Consider the following 24,136-nt stretch of genomic DNA (forward strand, 5'->3'; position numbering starts at 1 on the left):
TTGTTGTACAATAACTTTTTTTTAGCTAGGGGTGTATTTGTATTTGTCAATATGAGTGCTCTATTTTTGTTTTTTAGATATTGCAAAACTCAGATTAATAATATATTAATAAATTTTCTTGCTCAGGTTCCTCGGATAATCCTTTGGCTTATGGTTGAACTTGCAATTATTGGCTCAGACATGCAGGAGGTCATCGGCTGTGCCATAGCTCTCAACCTCCTCTCTGTGGGAAGGTAACATCTTAATTGCTCATCCATAGATGGTGTTTGCAAACATATTTAGTGGTTTTCTGTAACGGTGATAAATACTGACTGTTTCTCCTCCAGGATCCCACTGTGGGGAGGAGTCCTCATCACCATAACAGACACATTCGTGTTCCTCTTTCTAGACAAATATGGTATGCGGTTCTCTTCTATAGATATACAACCACTAACTACCAGTCGTTCCTCGAAAAGCTGTGTTGATAAAGTTTGTATCTCTTTGCAGGCCTGAGGAAACTTGAAGCTTTCTTTGGCTTCCTCATCACTGTAATGGCAATTAGCTTTGGTTACGAGGTAAGGCTCCTTTAGGTTTAAAACATATTTCAAGATTTTGTTTGACATGTCTCACGGTTTTTACAGAGACATTCATAGCACGCTGACATGTTTGACTCATTGTCGCCTGTCTTTAGTATGTGCTGGTAAAGCCAGACCAAGGGGAGCTGCTGAAGGGGATGTTTGTACCCTACTGTGCCGACTGTGGGCCTGTGCAGCTGGAGCAGGCAGTGGGAATCGTAGGCGCTGTCATCATGCCCCACAACATCTACCTGCACTCAGCGCTGGTCAAGGTACATAACTGTCGTCACCTGCAGATTAACAAGACTCAAGCCTAAAGGAGTCAACAGGTCAAAATTAGAGCACATTTGTGTGTTGAGTGTTTTTCTGTTTACTCCCTCATGTTCCAGTCTCGGGAAGTCGATCGCAGAAATAAGAAGGAAGTAAAAGAAGCCAACAAATACTACTTCATTGAGTCTACTATCGCTCTCTTCGTCTCTTTTCTCATCAATGTCTTTGTCGTGGCGGTCTTTGCTCAGGCCTTCTACAATAAAACCAATATGGATGTGGTGGGTATACTCTGAAATCTTTTCTTCTTACTTAGTATCACTGAAGCTTCTGTTGGTCATTCTGAAATACAGTGAAGTAATTGTTTTGTGAGTGCTGTTTGCACGCAGTGCATATCAAATTGTTGCTTATTGTATGTGTTTTGTCCTGGCTGCAGAATGCAGTTTGCAATGCAACTGGCAGTCCACACACAGATCTCTTCCCTCTCAACAACGGCACACTGGAGGTGGACATCTATAAAGGGGTACGTCTGTGCATCAAAACTACAACATTAAATCCCCACTGGGATTTAAAGACTAGGTAGATGGTGTGCATTATTATTAAGTCAGATTTAGGAACTGTTCTTCAGCTATTAGAATTAATCACATCAAATACTAAGAAAAAAATAATAATAATAAGAGGGAGAAGAAGAAGCAGCAGAAATCTTCTCATCTTGTGACCAGCACATGGTCATTCATTGCCGATGAAGACAATGGCCATTTCTATTTTAGGGCCCCGCACTTCAGCACGGGTGTTGTCACTGGTTCTGATTTATTAAAGGCATCAAGGTTGGGCGGTACGGCAGGCTGGTTCGGTGGTTAGGTTAGGCTGCTTAGGTTCTGTAGGCTGCATGTCGGTGTCACAGTTTCATGCAGGTTTTGAGTCTGTCTTATGTTGTGACAGAATTAAATAGACTAAAAAGCCTGATGTTTCTGTGTGTTGTTGATGTACAAATGGAAGCAATGCAGAAAGGAAATACAGGAGCTGCTCTTATCTGCAAAAAATCAAAATGAGTTGTAGATGGTGATGAGAAAGCTCCAGAAAGATCTTGCAAAACAAACTTTCAAAAAAGTATTACATCTGTGGGAAAACATTTTTACACATACTGTAGAGTTGTAGTAAAAGATGCAACAAAACTGAACAGTTTAATCAGGAAGAACAATTGGAATCACCTGTGTGTGTGTGTGTGTGTGTGTGTGTGTGTGGCTCAAATATGAGTAAAAACAACTTAGTTAAATTCATCATATCATTCTGAATGTTTGTACTCCCTCCATCTCTTTGTTAATAATTTTAGTTAATTATCACCAGCCCTACATAATTGAATGACCATCTCTCTGTCTGTGCTGCTACAGTAGTTGGATGGATAATTAGATAGTTCATTCTCGGCTCATCTATTTGTTCAGGGAGTGGTCCTGGGCTGTTTCTTTGGCCCTGCAGCTCTCTACATCTGGGCCATAGGGATCCTGGCAGCTGGACAGAGCTCCACCATGACAGGCACCTACTCCGGGCAGTTTGTCATGGAGGTAAGAATATCTGTTGGGAGGAAATGTAGCAGTTGCTTTATTGCTTTTTATTTTATAGTCAAGCGTGTCGCAGCAGATATAAATGGGTAAAAAACCCCCAAAGATGTACACTATCTAACCGTGTACACTCATCCTTTGCTATGCTTTCCTAATCACCAAGGGTTTCCTGAACCTCCGGTGGTCTCGTTTTGCACGGGTACTGCTTACCCGCTCCATCGCCATCACACCTACTCTGCTGGTAGCCATTTTCCAGGACGTTCAGCATCTGACAGGCATGAACGACTTCCTGAATGTGCTTCAAAGCATGCAGGTCAGGTCCAGTCAACAGGAAAACTCTCAAAATCAATTTTGTAAAAAGTTCTTTAACATTAGTTTACTCTTACACAATCTCCAACCCGGTTTTTGACACTTATCCTCCTTTTATTGTTCCTTTTGTGTGGTATATAATCCTGTAAAATATTCAGTGTGACTTTTCTTTACATCCAACAGCTTCCATTTGCTTTGATCCCAATTCTGACCTTCACCAGTCTGACATCCATTATGAATGACTTTGCAAACGGATTGTGAGTGAAATACATTCTTTAATCATTAATTTTTCTTCTCTCTGTAGAAATGTGTAATAATTGACTTTCTCAGTACACACTGTATTTATTAGTTGTATGCCTTGAGCTACATGTACTGTATTATATTGATCACTGACAGAGCAATCACCTTCATCAGTTAGGCTTTCACTCCGTTTTTGTCTGTCAGCAGTTTATCTGACCATATAAAACATGTTACGCATAAATATCTAGTGCATGTCAAACAAAAAGATGATAGGCAGTGCTGAGAAAACCCAAAACCAAGTCCACCATGGGACAGTCTTTTGTTCTTATTAGCCAAATTCAAAACTAACAGAGACAGACTCCTGACTCGATTTGTTTTAGGATCAAAGTCAGGTCAACTTCACCAGAATTTGTTTTGGTTGAGGTTTAGTCATTCATTCACTATTCAAATGCAACTTGTCTGCTCGGGGTCATCTGAGTGACTGTTCCAGATGAGTGTGTTATTTAACCAAGAACTTTACAGATAGAGACAGATAATTTAATTGGACACTATTTATGAAAAATAACCCAAGGCAGTCACTTTGTTTATAGACAGGCCAAAGCTGTATTACGCAAACTAGGGATTTACTCAGTAGAGTCACAAGAAGGACTGTGATGCAACAAAACTAGTTACGGACATTTGAGGTTTCTTTGATAAATCTGGGCACATCATCACAGGACATCATCACAGTTGCGAGAACACGGACTATTTTCTGTGTTCATCTCATTATTTCTCAATGGTTGAATAAACTGCCTGCCTGTTTGTTTTTTTGTTTTTTTTTTTAGGTTTTGGAAGATTTCCGGAGGCATCGTCATCCTGGTGGTTTGTGCAATCAACATGTACTTTGTGGTGGTTTATGTGACGGCGCTGAACAGTGTGCTGCTCTACGTCCTCGCTGCTCTCCTCTCCGTAGCCTATCTGTGCTTTGTAGGCTACCTGGTGAGTTAGATTACTGCAGCCTTACATTCACTTCTCAGTCACCTTTTGGCTTTAGATATGTGATGTTTCTCTGACAAAGTATAAACTTGTTTGCCCAATTTTAATCCACTTTATTTAACTAACTGGCTCAGTCTTTCACAAAAATGTGGTTATAATACACTATCCAAGTTAGTGCTGTCTACCAATTTTGCTTTGTGCCTTATTTACCAGAGTTTTACTTGTAGGCCTGTTTTTCATTGTCTGTATACATGCCTAAACTTCATAGTTGAATTGAATTGTGGGAACACACGTTGCACAGTGACAAGTGTGCAAAAGCAGAAGTACATCACAATCAACTGAGTACCGAGCCCCGCAACTCTCCTCAGTATGTTTAAACTTCACACTTAACGAAGATCCAAGGATCCAACATGAAAAGTGAAAATGCAGTTTTGTAGCAGAATTGATCGATGTACAGTATAACAAATAAAATTATAAAAAGCTACAGTGATGAGAAACATATTTTATTAATTGTGATTACTTGATATATTTTCTGTATTTAAAAGCAAATATTATTTGTCTTACTAAATGTTTAAGTAAGTGTCCCACTATTCTTTAAGTGAAAGTGCATAAGAGTGTGTGTGTGTAAAACCTGTCTTCTCTTCTCTCTCCTTTCTCGTCGTCTGCAGGCATGGCACTGTCTGATTGCCTTGGGGGTTTCCTGCCTGGACTTTGGCAGCAGGGTAAGAAAGCGACCTGCTGTGTTGATAGAGGAACAGTCAGAGTACGACTCCTAGAGCTGAACAGGACAGTAACCACCAGCATTCCTCTTTCCTCTCGGAGACTCTGAGCATTGTACACAACCAGGACTTGTCAAGATCAGATAGGATCTTGAAAGCACATTTTCTGCTAATGTCACGTGTGTTTGTTTTTTTTGTGTAGGGCTGGGTATCAATATTTGGTGCTTTTTAGGTAATCAATCAAACATACTACACCAGCACAGTGTATAAGATACCAATGTTTGATGGTTGAGCCAACCCCTAAGGAAATATACGTACATCATTTGACAAATGAATAATTGTTACAATCCTCCAAGACAGTATTTACCTTTGGTTATAAAGCTACACACCATGACATGAGTGATTTATACAGCATACGACTCGATAATTCACCTAATTGTCAGTATTTTCAGACTTTTTATAAAAATGTCATCTACACTTTAGGAATAGCAGCTCAGCATGCGTTTCCATACTGGGAGACATTCCCAGCAGTCTTCCTGTTTTCACCTACTTTGGTCGTCATGAACAGGATGATGAAGGAAATCAGTTAGAAGTTAAAGGTTTTACACAAAAGTTCCAGTGATTTAAGCTAACATGAAAAGGTGCTGGTTTCTATAAACTACACTAGTAGCCACAGTGTTTGGGGCCTTACAGCTGCAAATTCTTTAAACAAGCTTGATGTCTGTGGGAAGACCAGAGCAGCACAGAGGATGTGAATAGCCCTAATAAAATACATTTTTATTTAGGATCAAAATTTTAGAATTACCACAATTGCAATAATAATTTTCAACTATAAATATATTTTTAATAAAAAAAATTGATTAGACATGCAACATATCATACACACTGTATGAAAGACTCCACATTTGCTGCTGAGGTTATAGTGTTATATGGTCATGAAGACCAGAATCAGCATGGCTGGTGAAGCCACTTTGTTTTCCACACTTATCTTTAGCACTGTTTCCATTAAGTAAGAGCTGACCTAACTATCTACTTGAAGTGATTATATTTTCCAGATTCATTGCCATGTTCCCTGTGACAATATCAGCCGCATCAAGTACTTTGCTCTCTGTGAGCCCCCTCACCTTGTTATTGTCAACCTGCCAATGTCCTGGTGTTGGAGGAGCTGCTCACTGTGCTGCAATTTCCACTCAGTCTACCTCAACATACTATACTCTACTATATACTCTACTATCTACTATCATCTCGTCATCTCTCAGGCTCTCTATAGCAGTTTGATTCTATTTCTGAAACGACATAATTGTTACATGATACGTACAGGAAGTTTTCTTAATCTAATTCTGTGTACTAAAAATCTCCAAATGATATCCAGCCCTTATTGTGTGAAAAAAAACCTTTTGGTTATGGGGTTTTAATGTTGTGAGCTGATTCCTGTCAAACATGTCAAAACAGCTTAAATGACAAGTTTCAGTATCATGCAGAAGTATTGCATATACCTCATTTGTCCCTTCCTTGTGTGGAGCCCCAGTTGTCTCTTTGTTTTGCACAAGTCCAGAGTGGACATGTAGTGGATACAACCAAGTCTGCGACTGAGGTATGCAGCCTGAACTTAACTGCTCCATTGAAATAAGTGTAGCTTTATATGATTGCAGCCCCCTCCTCAGAGCCTCTTTTAGTGCCTAAATAATAAGGATACCAGCAGCTGGGATGAGTCAGCGCACGTGAGCTTATCAGTGAATTGAAATTCAGTATGAAGGAAATTGAGCATCAAAATATGTTTTTAACAGTGCAGGCGCCAGAGAGTGTTGGATATACAAATATATATATATATATATATATATATATATATATATATCTTTAAAACATTTTTATTTTGTTCTTTTGTTCCAAAATAACTCTCTTTGCAACATTTTTTTAAGCATCGTTTGTCTTTGGTTAGACTTCCTGAGGGGAAGTCACTGCAACATATTTATACTGCTGTGCAAAGACAAAACTAGCTTTTATGTTTGCTATAGTCATAATTCCTCTAATTATCATGACAAAGAAGAAGAAGTCAAAACCAGTTCAAAGAAAGCCATGGTTATTTCTATAACCCATAATCACAAGTCTGGCTTCGAGGGCCCTCAGTAGTCATTTTGTGAATGAAAGTCTAAAAATACTACAGCTCACAATAAAACTCTTTCAGGTCAGATGGTGCACTGCATCTGTGTCCAATGTAAGTTATTTAACACCTTCTCATTTACTATAATGGTGTGTTTTGTTTTTTTTTCTTTTCGTCATTGGCTCTGACTATAATCAGTTTACAGTAGTCACATGATGGCAAGGGTCTGGCAACATTTGGGAATTCTTGCCTTGATTATTCTCCCGCATCAACATTGTTAGTTTAAATTAAATTTAAAACTACTGTTAATATTTACAATAGTTTTCAACACAAGTCTCCTCATGAAGTTTAAAACTTTACTTGTTTTTCTCAAAATAATAGGCATATTTAGTAAACCAGTGCAAAGAGAATTAAAGCTGTTCTTAGGAAAAATTGATTGTTTATAATTATATTTTGATATTGGCTGTCAGACACCATACTCAGTAGCTCACATCTGAGACTAAAGTCAACACCTGTTCTGCCCTCACACGGCCTGTTATCAGTCTAACGTGGCTGAACACAGGAGGAGTTGGCAGCAGCAGTTTGATGTGGAAATTATGTCTCCATGTTGTTCCCGTAACTAACATGTTCAAATCTTGAACAAAGACAGGGAGGTGGTGATCAAGCTCACATCATAAATCATTTTCACTTAGAAACACTGGACAGCCTCTTTTACCAAACTGACATGGCTTCAGTATTTAATGGGGTTGATTTAGTGCCGGCCTGCTATCAACACTGTACGTTCAGCTTCTCTGGCTGAGCATGTGGAAAAGAAAAAAAAAAAAACATCTACTTTTTATCAATGTTATGGCCTGATTTTTCCAATTTCTTAAAGAAATTAAGAAAAACCAGTGAAGGCAAACTCAATAAACTGAAAATGAGATGGTATATACTTTATTCAAGCACCTAACTGAGCAATATCCAAGTAAGATCTATATATTAACCAATAAGGGCATTAGTATTGAACTGTGGAGCAGTTCATACAGTAACAGGATAAATATATATGTTCAACATATATGGTTAATGAAGCCCAGCTAGCTGAGAGTGGACTGTGAGCCATTTGTCTTGCCCCAGTAATAATAATAAAGGTCTCAGTTATTGTGCTATCAAATGTTCTCTTAAGTGTGGCCGACCCAGGTACAGCTGCAGGCCACTGGTTCAGAGCTCTCAAAGGTTTTCATAAAGTATCTCATAGGTTTACATAGAGCTGGTTGAAATGTAACTTGACCTTTTTTAGGCTGTTGTGGGTTGATCAATCCATACAGTGTCATGTGAATACCTCTCTGACAAAAAAAACCTCTTGGAAAATGCACATTTAAACTGTTACAGAGAAAACTTCAGTGTCGCACTGTGCACTGAAGTAACACATTACTAGACTGTGTCTTCTGAAGTTATCACTCATTTCTGCTCTTTGGGATTGAATGAACAAGTGTCTGTCCTTTGCTACTGGATGAAAAACCACCATGTGTCCAAAATAAATGGGAAATAATGGATACATGGACATTTGTTGGCGTCTTCTGTCTGAATGTCTGAAGGACTCATCTTTGTGTTTTTAGTTCTATGTTTAATGAAAAAAAACAAATTATGGGGTTTTCTCATCATAACAATTTTAGAAAAACACTAATGATTCTTGAATTGTGGTACTTTCTTGACAAGATGTTGCAGTGAATAATGTAGTAAACAGGATAACTTGCTGTACAACCTTCTAACTACAATACAGAGTAGCTTTAATTTACAGTGTAATATCATCATTAGCTATTAAAGTGGCCTGTGAGAATAATGTAAAATATAAAACATGATTTGTTTTTTAAAGGGTTTTCTACACACTGATTAAAAGATCAAACTACATACACATATTTCACCTGTAGATTTCATATTTCCACCTTAAATTAATCAGGGTAGATGGTAGACCATTCCATTGTATGTAGGACAAACGCTCTTTTCCAGGTTTAAATGAGGAAAGTTGAATTCGGAAAGTAGCACTTTGACCCAAGGTGAGCACCCTTAGTCAATTTATAATAATAAAAAATCAAATTCAAATTTTGAAGTGATTGGACCTTATTGACCTCTGATCAAAACACTGCATTGATTGATATCTTTTCTCTTATTAATATATCTGTGTAACAGTTCAGTAAACTACTAACACCTGACAGTCTCTACTTTTATGTTCTCTTCCTCTTCTCTGAAAAAAAAGAACAAAGCCAAATGTAGAGCTAGTTTAAAATGAGCTGCAGAAACGCAGACTTTTTCACAGGTTATAATAAGCACAATGTGTGTACTTAGCAGGTAGTTCTGTGGGGTTTTTTACATTATGAAAATTTGCAAGCTGAGTATTTTTCTTAATTATTTTCTTAAATGACAGTTTGCAACTTGATTCATTCATAAAAGCCTGAGAATCAGTTGGGAGCCAAACAAATCATGGCAAAATCAAATGTGTTTCTTCTATAATTCAGGTTGTCCTCATGAATTATAAAATTACAGCCTCCTCACTCATAACGACTCCATCTCCTCTTTTCTGTCTCTTTCAGATGCAGATGGGATTGTCACGTCACACGGACATTTACCTACTGAACGACATGGACACTGATTCTGTGGTTGAGAGATAGGACGACACGTGAGTGGATGTTGAACTGCGGTGACTGAGGGACACTGATAGATTACCTGACTGAAGCGTGGGACCACTGAAGCTTGGTCAGTACGAGTTCGCCTTCACCTCTCGTGTGCCTAACACATTTTAAAGTGTCCTTGTAGCAACGCACAGACTTCTAATCCTGCTCAATTCAGTGATGGATGTTTTCTATCACAAATGTCTCAGCAGTCTCAGCTAACAACATGCTGCAGGTCTCTTGACAAATAATGTTTATGCAAATAATGGTTAGATGTCTGGACTCAAAAATGAGACATTTCTAAAAAAAAAAAAAAAAAGAAAAAGAAAAAAAAAGTGGTGACTGTGACGCAGTAACCTAAATCACATTTTTTGATAAATCAATCTCACCTCAATGTCCATAAAATGACTTTTGTGCCCGTTGGCCTCTGCAAATCACTCGTCTTAAATGACTGAACCGCAACAGGTCAGTAACCCCATAGCCTCAGTAAAGGAAAGGACGGCGATAGTTGCCAAGCTGATACTGCTGTGATGAAAAAATCACTTTCCAATCAGAAATCACTCAAAAATAAAGTGACTACTCCAAAACAGGAAATTGCCAGAGAGTCATAAGTTCAGAGACACAATTGGTTGTTTTCAGTCTGTGTAGCACTGAAGATGCGCCAGGCTGCACGTTAGACTTGCCTGTTTTTCATTTGATTTTTTTAACCTTCTATTTCTTTCTGGTTCACCTGACATGACAAAAAATACAAAGATTTTTTTCCGTCGGCACACATCCCCACAGAGTGAAAACAAATGGAAAAATCAAACACCAAAGTTGCAGCATGTTCAAGTTTTTGTCTTCGGTGGCAAGCATACCAAGCAGCTACCCTTTATTCTAATTTATATTCAAATACAATCTTTAAATTATCTAGATGTTGATATTAGACTAATAAATTGTTATAATTAATATATTGAATATGAACATAACGTTTCAAGAATGTACAAGGTGTTTATATGTGATTAGTCACTCTGCTTACTGTGTTTTTATTGTAATGTAAGAGAATGACAGTTTTATGTCACTCTCTTTGTGTTACAGTTATGCAAAATATTTTCAAATACATTTTGGTCTTGGGGATGTACATGTTTGTATTCCCAAGCCTTTTAAAAACTGGTCAGAATTAACTAAATCTACTATGTGGAGGGTAGGAAGAAATTCCTTATTTCTCTGTTAGTAGTGTCAAAAAATAATCTGTGACAACATACACAAACTTTAAGCCACATGATGATACATGTGTATGTTTTTATCACATGTATACATTCCCATTCAATACATTTATACATTTTCAGAGTTGCCAGAGGATTATGAATGGTTTGTTCTTCCACTGTTTTGCTAGCAGGTATATTATAACTACGCTTAGGTCAGTTTGTTTTAAGATTTGTTTATTTATGTGTAGTTTATCATTTTTATGAATGCTTCTTAGGCTTGTATGTAGTTTAAATGATTTCATTTAATTTGTGTCCATTTTGTGGAGTTAAAGTAGCAGCTAGTCTTTTTTTTTTGTTTGTTTGTTTTTTGATACAGCCAAATTTGCGCAGAAGTGTGATGAGTGCAATAGTGCAATCTGTCACACAATAGCACAGCATAGTTGGCACTACAAACAGGTGAGGAACTGCTAATGGTGAATAAGAGAAGTGATCTGAGGTGTTGTATCATGAGTAGAAACAGGGGCCATACTCACTGTATCTCAGGGCTCCTAGACTCTGGTGTACCAGGAGTGTCACAGGAGTTTGTAATCGTCTAAAACATGAGCAAGTTTGACTGTTTCAAATGTGGGAGACAAGTGTGAGCTTGGCAGCAGAGTGCTGATATGACAAATGCCTCTAATTGTTACACTATGATACTTGCATATCTTCTTGTGCACTTAACTTTAACTGGATTCGCAGAGAACCTTTCAGAAACCGTGTTACAGAAAATAAAAAGAGTAAAAACTGTACAGAGAGGATATTAGACAAGAAGAAAGAAATTATATAAAATAAATACACCAAACACCAGCAGGATCCATCATGAAACACCTCAGAGGTGTGATGGATTGGGCTGTTTAGGGCTGCTAATAAACAAAACCTTTTCATTTTCCCCAAGTATTTGACTGCACGTGTGTCTTCTAATTACTGTGCAGACGACCACAGTGCCTCCTGTGTTCACCACCGTGCCTCATTTATTGTATCTCTATCATCTCTAGATGATAATTTAATATTCCAGTCAGAATAAAAATAATAAGTCAGAAACTCCTGCCCACTGCAAATAATACTGTGATACTCATTTAAATGCAAAAATATAAGCAACCTCTGTATAGGTTTGTCTTCTTTGGGATTTTTTTCAAAGATTATATATTTTTTGAATTATATTTCTCTTAGCCAATGAGTTCTTCATTTGCCATCATTCTTTCTGAAAAAATCTACATCCATTCCAATGGGAAGTGCACTACTGAATTCCAACTTTGCCACAAATTAAAAAAAAAAAAAATTATTCTGACCTTTGCAACTGAAATGACATGTCATGCCAAATAAAAAACTAATATTTGTGCATAAGAAGATTTTAGTAATTTCACTCCTGCAAAAAAAAATTTTTTTTTTTTGTTTTTGTTTTTTTTTTAAACAAATGTACCAGCACTTAATGACAAAAATTGGGCCAAGGTGTAAGTTAGAAAAGTTGACATTGTAAGCTATAGGATAAACTGATTTAAATTTTTTGCGGGACCATTGATGGGATCACAGCAGAGAAGCCATGCTCAGCAATTAGTAAATGATTTTGGGTGGACACTGCAACAGTCACTAAACATATTCCCCGCAGGAGACATGTATTTGGTTGAAGTGTGTACATCAGGCAAACATCATATGAACTTCTGACTGTACTATCTAAATGAAATCAATGAAAACATTGTAATGACCTAATTGATTCCATATATTAATTGATTACTGCATCATGTATCAGAGTATCAAATTATTATGAAGAATATTATCTGAATTTGGGAATAGGTAGGCATTATTCAGAGACCATTTTCTGGCCCCATGGCCAGACAGGGAACTGGTACTGTACTGTATTTTAAATTGATTAAATATGTTTTTTTCTGATTTGATTTAATTGTACAGTATGATACAGATTTGAGAGCTTATTAAAGGGTGGTTTTCTGATTTTTTTTGTCTCCAGGTCTGTTTTATGTTTGAATATTTTGTTCTTGTTGAATAAAAAAAGTTAAATTACCTTTAAATGTTGTGCCTTTTGTGCCATGGGCCAGGGCTCTTCCATGGCCCATGCACCATCCCTCCACCAAGTTCAGTGCAAATCAGTTAAATACTTTTTGCTTAATCCTGCTGACATATAAACAGATAGGGATGAAAATATATCCTCCTTGGTGGAGGTAAAGATCACCGGTATAAATAATGAAATTAATGATTGGCTGAATTATATTTTGCTGCTCCCAATTTCAGGGTACTGGTTTTGCACATACAGTGGCTCAATGCCACCCTGCCCTGTCTTACTCGGACACTTTAAATAACACCTGTTGCACAAAATAGGCATGATATGTCTGCAGGGTTTTGATATGTCTGTTTATTAATACCAGCAATTACCTCACGAGGAGAGTCTGGTTTTCAAAACTCATTTTCAATTACTTTTATTGTGGTTTCTAGTAGTCAAGGCTGGATTCCCAAGTGTGCAACCGCCCAGAGGCTCTTAAGCTAGTAGGTAATTAACACACAGAAAACTTCAGACATGGTTGTATTATTCTATCATAGGAGAACTGTATGGCAGAAAACTGAAATTATTTTCATTATCAATACATCCGACAACTATTTTTGTTCAGTTGATTGGTCAGTGAATAAAATGTCAAAGAATAGTGAGTTTACTTTGATGAAAATTGGGAAACTAGCAGATACTCACATTTGAGAAGCTGCTGTTTGGCATTTTTGCTTCAAAAAAACTTTAATTGGCATGGCTTAATGGTTAAAGTGAATACAGCATGACCCCAATGTCCATGATTGGACATCTGGCTGAGAACCTTTGTTGCATGTCATACCCCTTTGCCTCTCTGTTTCATGTTTCTATAAAGACAAAAACCCACAAAATATTCTTAAAATAAAGGACTTTAACTTTAACTGTAAAAAAAACAAAAAAAACAAAAAACGTGCACTTTGGGGATCAATAGGGGCCTTCTCCCCAGTACCCCTCAAGAGCTTAATCTGGCCGTGCTACAGGCTAAGTAAAATAGTAGTAGTAGTAGTAGTAGTTGTTGTTGTTGTTGTTGTTGTATTGAGCCTGTTTTCTTCAACTCAACTACACCAGTTAAATTCTCATGAGCGTTAGTCCTGAAACCCTGCACATGATTCCTCCCCATGTCACCTCACATGTTCATCTTCAGTTTGTTTCAGTCAAAAACTATTTCCCCCCTTAAATCTCAAACAACAACAACAACAACGTGGTGCTGATGAAACGAAGAAGCCCCACGCTCTGCTGAGCTGACAGGTTGCCATGGTAACACTTGAGCGGTGGAGTTGTTACTACGGAGCTGTTAGAATCCTCCCGGTCACGTGGGGGCGCCTTCTCGAGCTCAACTCCATCCTGTCCAGCAGCTCCGGTGCCTACGTCACCACATTTCACCGAATGCGATGGAACATCGTGGAAAACCTTGAAGGTGGTCTCCAGAAACACCGCTAGAGAGACAGGTAAGCGACTGAAGGGGTCACTCTTACATGCTGTGTCCGCGTCTTTCTCCACGTTTATACTAGTGGGACAGACAGACTGTTGTCGCAAGCGGTGGCTCTGAGGGGTTACCGGCTAACTTAACACCGAGTCACTTGTAAACTGTTTCTTCCGCTGGTTGATGTGTCAGCTTGTGTAATGCTGGAATCTGTGTTAAGATGCAAAATGAGGGAAGCGGCTCTCCTGCTCGCATCGTGCACGGTTCTGTGTCTCCTCCTGAGCCTCGGCGAGGCAGCCAGACAAGGGCAGGACATCAGATGTGGAGGTATGTGTCTGTCCCCAGCTCACGATCTGATCACTGCACACACACACAGAAATCCTAATCTCAGCGTGTGCTCCTCTCAGCCTGCAGGGCTCTGGTAGATGAGATGGAGTGGGCCATCTCCCAGATAGATCCGAAGAAAATGATCCAGACTGGATCATTCAGGATCAACCCGGACGGCAGCCAGTCCATCAGAGAGGTGAGGCTGCAGCAGCACAGCCACGTAGTAATCTGTGTCCAACCCACTCTGTAGGCTGCATCCCTTTACTACTGTTGTACACAATGAAGTAGTACTTCACATGTACATCATCAGAGTAAGTCCCGAATATCTTTGTCAACATATATGTATAAATAAATCACATTCTTTTCAAATTTTATACTATTTTTAATTCAGACAAGGGTGTATAGCTGTTTGTTTTAGAAGTCGTCCTTAGAGACAGACATTTTACAGAAAAAATGTTGAAAATGTGTTGTGTGTTGGTTTGACTGTTGACATGGAGAGAAATCTCATTCCCTAATGACCTTTGATGCCACCAGGTACCTCTGGCTCGCTCAGAGGGAAACCTCTTGGAGCTGATGGAGATTGTGTGCGAAAGGATGGAGGACTATGGTGAGCACACAGATTCTTCAACAAACAGGAAGTCCTACGTGAGGATCAAATCCCGGAGTGATGAGACCATGGACCTCTCAGAGGCCACGCTGGATTCAAGGGTTACAGCCAGTTTAAAATTTGCAGTGAGTACAGTTTTCTATTCACATTACAATGACCTGTGCCAACGGCAGACAATTTACTGCATTAGCTATCCATCATTGGGTTTTAATGGTCTTAAAGTGTTGAGCTTTTATGGTAGATTTTGTTATTTTGTCTAGCGTGAATTGTACAGTTTCTTACAGTTGGTTTTGACTAATTTCTCCAGTGTGAAACCATTGTTGAGCAGCATGAAGATGAAATCATTGAATTCTTCGCTCATGAGACCGATAATGTTAAAGACAAGCTCTGCAGCAAGAGGACAGGTATGTTTTCAGCTCACCTTATTTTTTAGACATGACTGAGGTTGATTTACCAATTACACACTTATGTAATGTGGATCTACTCCAATGTCTGTATTTGAATTAATTGTTTTCCTGTCCTGTGTGCTCTGCAGACCTCTGCGACCACGCTCTGAAAATGCCCCATGATGAACTTTGATATCACTTCGCCATGGCTGCCATCTCTCCCCAGCTGAGATGGAGACACTGGGTGCTGTTATGTTTTCAGTTGTCACTTATCACCGGTTTATGCCATGGCAGTGGATCAAGATGTATACAAATCCTTAAAATCTATAGAATAGAAAATCCACAAACAAAACAAAAAGTGTTATTCCTGTGACCATGGAGAACTTAAGGACCATTTTAGCCACACCTCTTCTGTCACTTTTTTATTAACTGTAAGTTATTACACTTACACACAAATTTTTGTTTCTCATATAAAGGCTCTTGTCTTCACCGGATACAACTGAAACTGTGAAACTGCAAAAATAAAGTCAGACTTAAAAATAGATGCAGGATTTCTTACAACATTAATTGCATATTTCCAGTAAGAATTCCACTTTAAAACAAGTACATAGAGTTTACGTTGAAATTTGGTCGAGTGGTCCTGAAGTCCATATTCATGCATAATGAAAAAGTCTCTCCCAAAGCTATGCAGAGGTGCTTTGATGCCACTAATCACTGACAACACAAGTGTCATTACACTTTCAGTTTTAGCTTTAGTAGAGAGTTTTTATTTCTCACCAATATTTATGTAACAGTCCATGATCACAAGAATAACTGGTGCTAATTCTTTTGGGTTATGAAAGAAGTTATAAGGTACATTACGTAAGATCAAGAATGAAGTTGATTTCAGATTTGAGTGGAATTAGTTCCACTGTAGGGCAAATGAGAAAATGTGCCTTTATTGCCAAAAAAATGTTTCCCAGGTAGCATCACAGTACTCAAAGGACCAATCAATCCCATTTATCCATCAGTAGAAGAACCTCAGTATTTTTATTGCTGTTGTGAAATTAATTAGTTAATCAACTGATCACACATTTTCCACTACAGAAATTTACAACTGAGGATTAATTGAAAGACGCAGCTGTCAAAAAAAAAAAAAAAAATTAAAGAATGACAAACTCTTAAGTTGTGAAAAACTTCATCCACTGTTTTGTGTGAAATTATGAATTCCAACTTGACTTTGTAGCTTCTTGAGTGCTGAACACTTTAAAACACTCCCAGGGACTTATTTTATCTCAATTATTTACATGGTAAATGGCTGTAGATCAAGACATGAACTATTGGGGTCTGCTGAGCTTTCAAAGTAAATTCAATTCTGACAACAAAGTACTGATTTGTAAAAGGGCTGTTATGTTGCAAATGGTATGGGTTAATAGTAATAGGAATTATGTCTGTTAAAAATTGTTTTCCCTCCATGTTGCCATTCAAATCCAGAAAGGAAAATGTCATATTAAATAAAAAAGCATAAAATAAGAATTAGATATTTGGTCAGTAATAGCTTCAGGAGCTGGCTAGTGGCATGTCTTATTTTTTATTAAACACTATCAAAACCAGCTGCAATCCCCTTGTATTATGACATTTAAAGAGTGTTTTGTTTTTACTTCTGAGCCTCAAGAGTAGAGTGAAGTTTTGTTTAGTCTAGTAAAACCAAACTAATTTAATTCCACTAGAGTGTGCTGTGGTCCACAATCTGATTGTGAAGTCCAAAGTGTCAAACTCAGCTGGAAAATCCTCTGTACTGTCACTATAGAAAGGCCAGGAGCTATATTTGGTATCATTTATTTTACAATGTGTGAAAAAAATGAACTTGCTGTCTCATGTGAACATTCTCTGGAAATTTCCTTTTTTATATATAAATTTTGTAAGTTTTCTGCATCTGTTGTCTTCAATCAATATATATATATTTGTACAACATCAACATGAGTTTACCATCTATTTTCTAAATCATAGAAGTTTAACCCTAATCATACACATTTTGCTGTGAAATCATGTGACCTAGTTTTGATAATCTGTATATATGTGTTTCTACTGGATGATGCACAAATTTCTAAGTATTTCTGTCCATTGTGTTGGCGAAGTACTTTCAGGCTCAAAAAGCATCTGATCTCTGTCGCTCCATAGTTGGATGGATATTTATAGTGAACAAGAGGTTCACTATAAATATCCATCCAAATTATTATAAAAATCAAAAATCAAAAAGGTGAGTCTTATAAAAATCATTTAACATCAATAAATCTGCCACTTACATAATTGTTCACATAAGCATTTACATAGATTTCCCTCAGAATCTGGTGTATTAGTACATAACATTTTGAATGTATAGTTTAACAATTTTCAATGACAGCAGAGGACACACATACAGTAGCCGATCCTTCTTTATTGCCTCACATTTGTATTCAGAAAAATGGGCTGCCGACAGAAATTAAAATACAGAAACATAGACTGAAAGATTATATGAGAAATTAAATATAAGACTAAGAAGTGATTTCCAGTTTACAAAAGGTCTGATCTTTTAACACACTGTTACACTCATTTTTATTTATTGTAGGAAACATAAACTTTCCACAGCATTTGGTTAATGCACTCCATTTCTTATTAACTTAAAATGAATAATGGCTGGATTTTTGCCAAAAATATCACCACACCATGACATCACTCCAAATAATGAAATATTTTATTCTATTTATTTCCATTATCTCACACTGCATATTATGAAAAAAACTTTTCTAGAGGTAGCACATAAATATTAATTTAGATTTTAAGAAAAAGTGTAGCAAAACTTGGTTTACAGGAAAGGTTTTGTAGATAAATAGAGTTGGTTGTGAATATTTTAGATTTACCAACTGTCAAATTCTTACATTTCTATAAAAGTAAATGCATGACCAATCAGTCAAAAAATAAAAACTATAAAATTACATTAAAGAAGTACTCCAGATTTCATCAAAAACTAAGTACAATATTGTTAGATGCCAATTAAATATATTGGGCCAGTGTTTTTATTTTCTTTTTATATAATTATGTTACAGACTCATTTTCCTCCACTGCAGCTGTACAATCTCAATCTGTGATGTCATCTGAAATCACAGCGACCTCTGTGGGTGTCAAACCCTCCTTCTCATTCTCTTTTTGCTCCATTTCCATCACTTCCATAGCCTCAACTGTTTTATTCCCATCCTCAGCTGTGCACTCCTCAGTCAGACACAACTCTTTTGTGTCTACCTTGTCTAGCTCATCCTCTGCCCCTTCTTTAGCTGTAGTCTCATCTTTTACTTCACCAAAGCAGCATTGCTCTCCTTCAGCCATCGGTAACTCACCACTCTCTGTCTTGCTTTCTGTCACGGAATCAGGTGGTGTTTCCTCAACCTCGTCTTCTTCTGCTATAATAACAGTGTCTCCAGAGCTGCTGATGCTGCTGCAGGACAGTGTGTCGTCTTCAGCATGCCTGCTTGGCTCTTCATGACATGGATCCTGTTCTACATCCTCAACACTTTCTATTGAAACCTTGTGTTGCCCTACTTCATCAAAGACTATCCTCTCAGAGTTCATGTCTAATACCATATCTGGGCAACCCAAGTCCTCCCCTATGCTCTCTGGATCCCACTGCTCACTTACTTCCTCCTCTTCATTTTCAGAGTCAGGCGCTGTATGTTTCCTAATGCGATTTACCGCATCCCACAGGGATTTGGGATATTGGGGCTCTTCTTTGTCGGGTAAGTCAAGGGAAACTCCTTCAACCCCCTCGTGAGGAGGGATAGATGTGCTGAAAGCCAGATTTGGGGCTGATTCAGAGGTAGAAGAAGAAGAAAACTGAAGGGATTCTTCACTGGAGTTCAATTGAAGAGGAGGTGGGACAGTTTCTGGGATGCAAGCATCAGCAGTGACAGGACTTAGAGCTGAGGGACATACTGAGTCTGTTTCCAGAAAAGACACAGGCTCTGTGTCTGACTTGGGTGATGCATGAGGTGGAGAAGGTGAAGAGGGAAAATTGGGGGGTGAGAGGACACTTGAAGGTGACTCAGACACCTTGCAGTCTGAGTTTGAAGGTGAGGGAGAAGTGGAGTCAGAGGGTTGAGCCTTTGGTTCAACATCCTGCAGAATTTCTGTGTCTATTTGAGTCTGACAGTCTGTAGCATTTTCTTTGGATATCGTTTGTTCCAAAAGCCCTGCAGGATCCTCATCAGCATCTATTTGTGACTGCTCTTCAGTCATATGGCTCTCATTTACAGTGGAGGCGTCCTTTTCTTGGCCATTATCAAACTGTTCCTGCACAATTATGACCTCTACTTGAGTTTGACTGTCAGTCACGTTTTCTTGAGATATTGCGGTTTCCAAACATTCTGTAGGATCCTCACTGGCTTCTTGTTGTAGTGGATCTTCAGTAACGTAACTTTCTTTTAGACAAACAATATCCTCTGTTTGGACACATTCAGGTTGTTGCTGCAAAATGCTGACATCCATAGCATTTTCTTGGGATGTTTCAAGAGTCTGTTCCAAAAGGTCTGTTGGGTCCCTTTCAACATCCTTTGCTTGTTGCTCATCAATGGCGTTGCTCTCTCCTACACAAACAGCATTGTTTGACTGTTCATATTCAAATTGTTCCTGTGACACCACCTCCTGGTCCTCAAGGTCCGCAAAGGCATCACTGATCTCATTGTTTATTAGCTGTGATGTTTCACCCTCATCCTGATCCTCAGTGCCAGACATTGTGTCTGCCATTTGATACGTTAAATCAAGAGGAGGAAGAGGGCTTGGGGAATGATGTGTATGAGGAGTGTCGCTTGGGGAAGATTCGGCAGATCCAGGGGGAAGAAGAGATGGTAGTTGCTGTGATGGTGTGCCAGGAGGGGATGAGGTTTCGGAATGAGGAGCAACATTTTCAGCTGTATCAAGTGCAGCCAAGTTGGGATCAAGACCTTCTTCTGTGTTCGACTGTGAGATATATGAGAGAGCAGCAGGGTTGGAGTATGAAAACAAAGAAGAATTAGAGACATCTTTGGGTGGACTGAAACACTGAGGTGGATGTTGAGAGGAGGTATCATTTTCAACAGGCAGATTTTCTTCCTGACTCTGTTCAGTTGTACCCTCATCACTGGTAGGTTCAAGCAGAATGTCCTCAGCTATTTCCGTTCCCTGTGGCGTTTTGATGTCTGTTTCGAGTTGGGAGTCAGTGTCTTTCTCTTCAGACATATTAGACACCTCTTCCTGAGGTCCTGCAAGATCCTCATCATCTTGATCTTTTACCTCATCCTCAACACCATCACTCTCTTTCAAATGCACAGCCTCCTCACTTTGGCCAACTTCAAAGTGATTCTGTGACCCTTCCTCTGCGGTGTCCACTGGGAGTTGTTCAGCTGCATCGTGAATCTCATTTGTTATTGGAGAAGGTTCAACCTCCACATCCTGCCTCTCAACACACAAATCAAGGAATGATGTAGCATCTTCAGGTTGTTGCTCAGGGATGCAGTCGTGTAGAGGGATACCAAGAATCCTTTCAGCACGCTGCTTCAAGGTTTCCTTTTCAGAAATTGAAGATGAAGGCATGCAGGGAAAAGAGATATCATGGGAAGGAGCCATTTTCTCCCCAACATCTGACTCTAGTTCACTCTCAGGCCTTTCATTTATCTGCAAGGGGTTTATTTCTGCGTTCAGAGTCTCATCCTGATTCAGCTGACTGTTTGATTCAGGACAGGTGCTTGATTGAATATCATGTGGACTGTCTTCAGTGTTTGGTGTGGAGCCTATAAAGTGAACATGCTCTTTCTTTGGTGATGGAATGAGCTCCATTTTGACAACAACACATGTTGTGTCAATAACCAGAAGACCCTTACTGTCCTCAGATTGTGTGTCTTTCTTGATGTCCAGTCTCCTTGCTTCGACATTGATTGGATGAACTGTAGCACACTCTTCTCGGTTGTGCGGACCATCTGATTCTCCTTCCTCACTGTTTGCTTTCAAAACTGTGGATGAACTCTCAGTTTCTGCCCTGCTTGTGAAACTTGGCTCCCTCCACAAAGGATATTTGACTGACACGGGCTGGACTGACGGTGCAACTTGTCTCCCAAATGTAGAATTTGCATCGCTTAAATTAGTTTTTTCTGGGGAAACAACATCTGTCTCTGCTTTATTTGATATATTATCTCCAAGCATCTCACTATCTACACAGGTTGGTGTCTCCGGCTGTTTGGCTTTGAGATTTATTGTATCAGAAGTATTTGACTGCTCTGTGAGTGCTGGCGCTCTGAAGTCTACTTCATCTGCAAACTTTTGTGTTTGATAAATGTCACCACCATCACTCAGACCTTTAGAAACCTCTCCTAATTCTGTGGTTTGAATATTTGTTTGGGAAGTGCAAAGTGGCAAGGATGGGGTTTCTGAGTTGTCAGCTATTCGGGACACCAGGCAGAATATGGTCATCCCACCTGTCTTTTTATTTAATCTGAACTTCCTTCCTTCAATAACTTTTGAGGACATTTGCTCATTTGTCTTTGTAGTCTGAACTGCTTGTATAATTTGTGGCTGTTGAAAAGACGACATACACTCAGGCTGCGTGTGTGTATTCTGATCACTGATAGGACTGCTTGCCTGTAAGGCATTCAATCCTGGTTCTCTGTGCTTGAGTCCATCCAGCTCTGCGCAGGTTTTATTCCCATCTGGTTTTGTAAAGTCTTCTTTCTCTGCCTTCCTGTTATCCTGCAGATCTACAGACATATCCTGCTTTCTGAGTGTGGGTTGTGACCAGTAGGTTTGTCTCTTACCATCCTGCTCCCAGCTGATGTCACAATGGTGCATTATAGGTGAGCTTTTATGTGGGCTGTTATAGGGAGGAGGAGCAATATAGCCAGGAGGTTGGCTAAACATCCTCCTTTGGTAGCCTGTCTTTTCTTTAATGTCCAACATGTGGCTTGTGTCAGGGGCAGGAGCTTGTGTTGGATAATAGGCCAGAGTTTGCTGTCTGCCCCCCCTATCCCACACTCCTGATTCTCTGATGTGTGCAGATTGTCTGACTTGTTGAAGTGCTGCCATTCGAGGATCTGTCCCACTTCTGCTGTCCCTCTCTGGAGCCCTGCTGCTCTCCAACAGGCCCTGAGAGGCGCCCCTTAACTCTGCCTCTATACGTCTCCTCCTCGGAAGTGAATGGCTATACCGAGCTGCCCAAGCTTCCAGCTCTCGATAGCTGCTGTCGCTCCTCTTAAGAGACACTTCCCTGTTGTAGCGAACTGGACTACAGGGCTCCCACCTCCTCTGCCATCCCTCCCTCAGAAATCCTCTCTCGTATTCCCTTGCCGCTCGTTGAGCCGCTGTCCACTCTCTGTCTCTGGCTTCATGTGGCTGATACTCGCCCAGGTCCTGATGCTGCTTAGTGTGACGGTCCAGAATAAAAGGGAAGTGTGAAGAAGTTGTGGCAGATAGCTCTGGATCCGTCCAGTTGGTGTAATCCTGTGGAGCCCCTCCTGTTCTTGATCCTGGTAAAGTCCAGTAACTGGACTCCCTGCCTTGATCCTGCTGCTCGCCATAGTACAACGGATAATGGGTTGCCTGATGTCTGTCATGATAGCTGTTGGTAAAATGGTGGTAAAATGTTTCAATTAATTCAAATGTATCAAATATATAATTTTAGCAAAGATGACAGTTCCACATCACAGCTCGCTTTATGATATGCTGTTTTTGAAGAAAATCTTTCCATGACAAGTGGTTGCTCTTATGAGCTCAACATGCGTAACTGCATCTGCATGATATTTAGTAAGTGAATATAATGTTAGACAATAATAAGAGCAATCTGGACCTGTAATCTCTGAAGTATTTTTAAAAAAATTAATCAGGGGTTACAAAGTGCAAATAAAGTACACAGTGAACTACTCTCTGTCACAAGTTGAGTATCAACACTGGAGGCTACAATAAAGTATTAAGTCTGTCAAACAACCTTTGAAAAAAGGCAACTCTTTTATTATCTAAAACTTACAGTTTTCATAGCGCTAAACTCACTTATGTGAACAATTTCTCCCAGGAACAGTACCAAATTTGGCATATAGAGGTGATTGCCCCTGATGCTCAGGCCAGAACTCCATCATTTGCTCTGATACAAAGATCTGAAACAAGGAAAAAATTATTATATATTCAGCTTTTCTTGTGCCTGTTCTCTGAATACATAAAATGAGAAGATCTAAAAACATTTGTGAAAAATTTATTATTTTTCTAACATTAAATTTGTCCTGAGTTTACTAAATAAAAACAAGTCTCTAAAAGGTTTCATAAAAAGGTAACACTAATCAAATAAGTAAGTAGATAGATAGTAAATACATATTTAGAGGGATAGGTAGACACATGCGACACGTACCTTCAGCTGCTGTTTTCAGATTATTGTCCTTACTGCTCATGAGGTGACATGAGGTCTAATGAAGTCAAACAGGAAAACTTGGTTTAAAAGGATTGTGGTTTTCATTCCCCCTCCCACTTTACCCCCCACCCCCCTTACACACACACATACACACACACCCCTTACACACACACATGCAAGCCCATCCTCCTTTTATCAAGCCAACATGCAGAGTTCAAATATCAGAGAGGAAATTTTAATCAGGTTGTTAGAAATACTATCTACTATCTCCATCATTCTCTTTAAAGTGAAGACAAAAGTGGAGTCTGAAAAGGCTCTAGAGAGTTTTACTACGACAACTATTTTATATAGGAAAAAGTTTTTTTTTTAAACTTTTTGGGGATCAGTCACTGCTC

At 39.0% G+C, this 24,136-nt stretch overlaps 3 protein-coding genes across 5 annotated transcripts in view; 2 read left to right on the top strand and 1 right to left on the bottom strand.

The window, feature by feature from the left end:
• Nucleotides 1-12,612, top strand: part of LOC111667736 (natural resistance-associated macrophage protein 2-like) — a 20,748-nt gene extending 8,136 nt beyond the window's left edge. For all 3 annotated transcript variants that reach the window (XM_087178597.1, XM_023423505.2, XM_023423506.2), the window contains 12 exons: nt 127-233; nt 327-397; nt 487-554; nt 671-826; nt 944-1,102; nt 1,258-1,344; nt 2,264-2,383; nt 2,544-2,693; nt 2,873-2,946; nt 3,754-3,907; nt 4,573-4,626; nt 9,292-12,612. In XM_087178597.1, the coding sequence (XP_087034723.1) occupies nt 127-233; nt 327-397; nt 487-554; nt 671-826; nt 944-1,102; nt 1,258-1,344; nt 2,264-2,383; nt 2,544-2,693; nt 2,873-2,946; nt 3,754-3,907; nt 4,573-4,626; nt 9,292-9,369 (1,278 nt within the window). In that variant the 3' untranslated portion in view covers nt 9,370-12,612. The remainder of the gene's footprint in view (nt 1-126; nt 234-326; nt 398-486; nt 555-670; nt 827-943; nt 1,103-1,257; nt 1,345-2,263; nt 2,384-2,543; nt 2,694-2,872; nt 2,947-3,753; nt 3,908-4,572; nt 4,627-9,291) is intronic.
• A 1,330-nt stretch (nt 12,613-13,942) lies between these two features.
• Nucleotides 13,943-17,281, top strand: cnpy2 (canopy FGF signaling regulator 2). The gene is made up of 6 exons (XM_023423408.2): nt 13,943-14,072; nt 14,268-14,374; nt 14,455-14,570; nt 14,909-15,106; nt 15,289-15,385; nt 15,517-17,281. The coding sequence occupies exons 2-6, from the start codon at nt 14,275-14,277 to the stop codon at nt 15,558-15,560; spliced, it is 555 nt and encodes a 184-aa protein (XP_023279176.1). The 5' UTR covers nt 13,943-14,072; nt 14,268-14,274; the 3' UTR covers nt 15,561-17,281.
• Nucleotides 17,282-17,765: 484 nt separating this feature from the next.
• LOC147818119 (uncharacterized) lies at nt 17,766-23,489 on the bottom strand. Its single transcript, XM_087178603.1, has 2 exons — nt 23,390-23,489; nt 17,766-22,961 (listed from the first exon to the last, which is right to left on the bottom strand). Exons 1-2 carry the CDS (start codon nt 23,473-23,475, stop codon nt 18,464-18,466), a joined length of 4,584 nt encoding a protein of 1,527 aa, XP_087034729.1. The 5' UTR covers nt 23,476-23,489; the 3' UTR covers nt 17,766-18,463.
• Between the last annotated feature and the right edge of the window lie 647 nt (nt 23,490-24,136).

This window comes from Seriola lalandi, unplaced genomic scaffold, assembly GCF_002814215.2.
Source record: "Seriola lalandi dorsalis isolate HSWRI2012SDOR001 ecotype SW California unplaced genomic scaffold, Sedor1 jcf7180002054692, whole genome shotgun sequence".
NCBI lineage: Eukaryota > Metazoa > Chordata > Actinopteri > Carangiformes > Carangidae > Seriola > Seriola lalandi.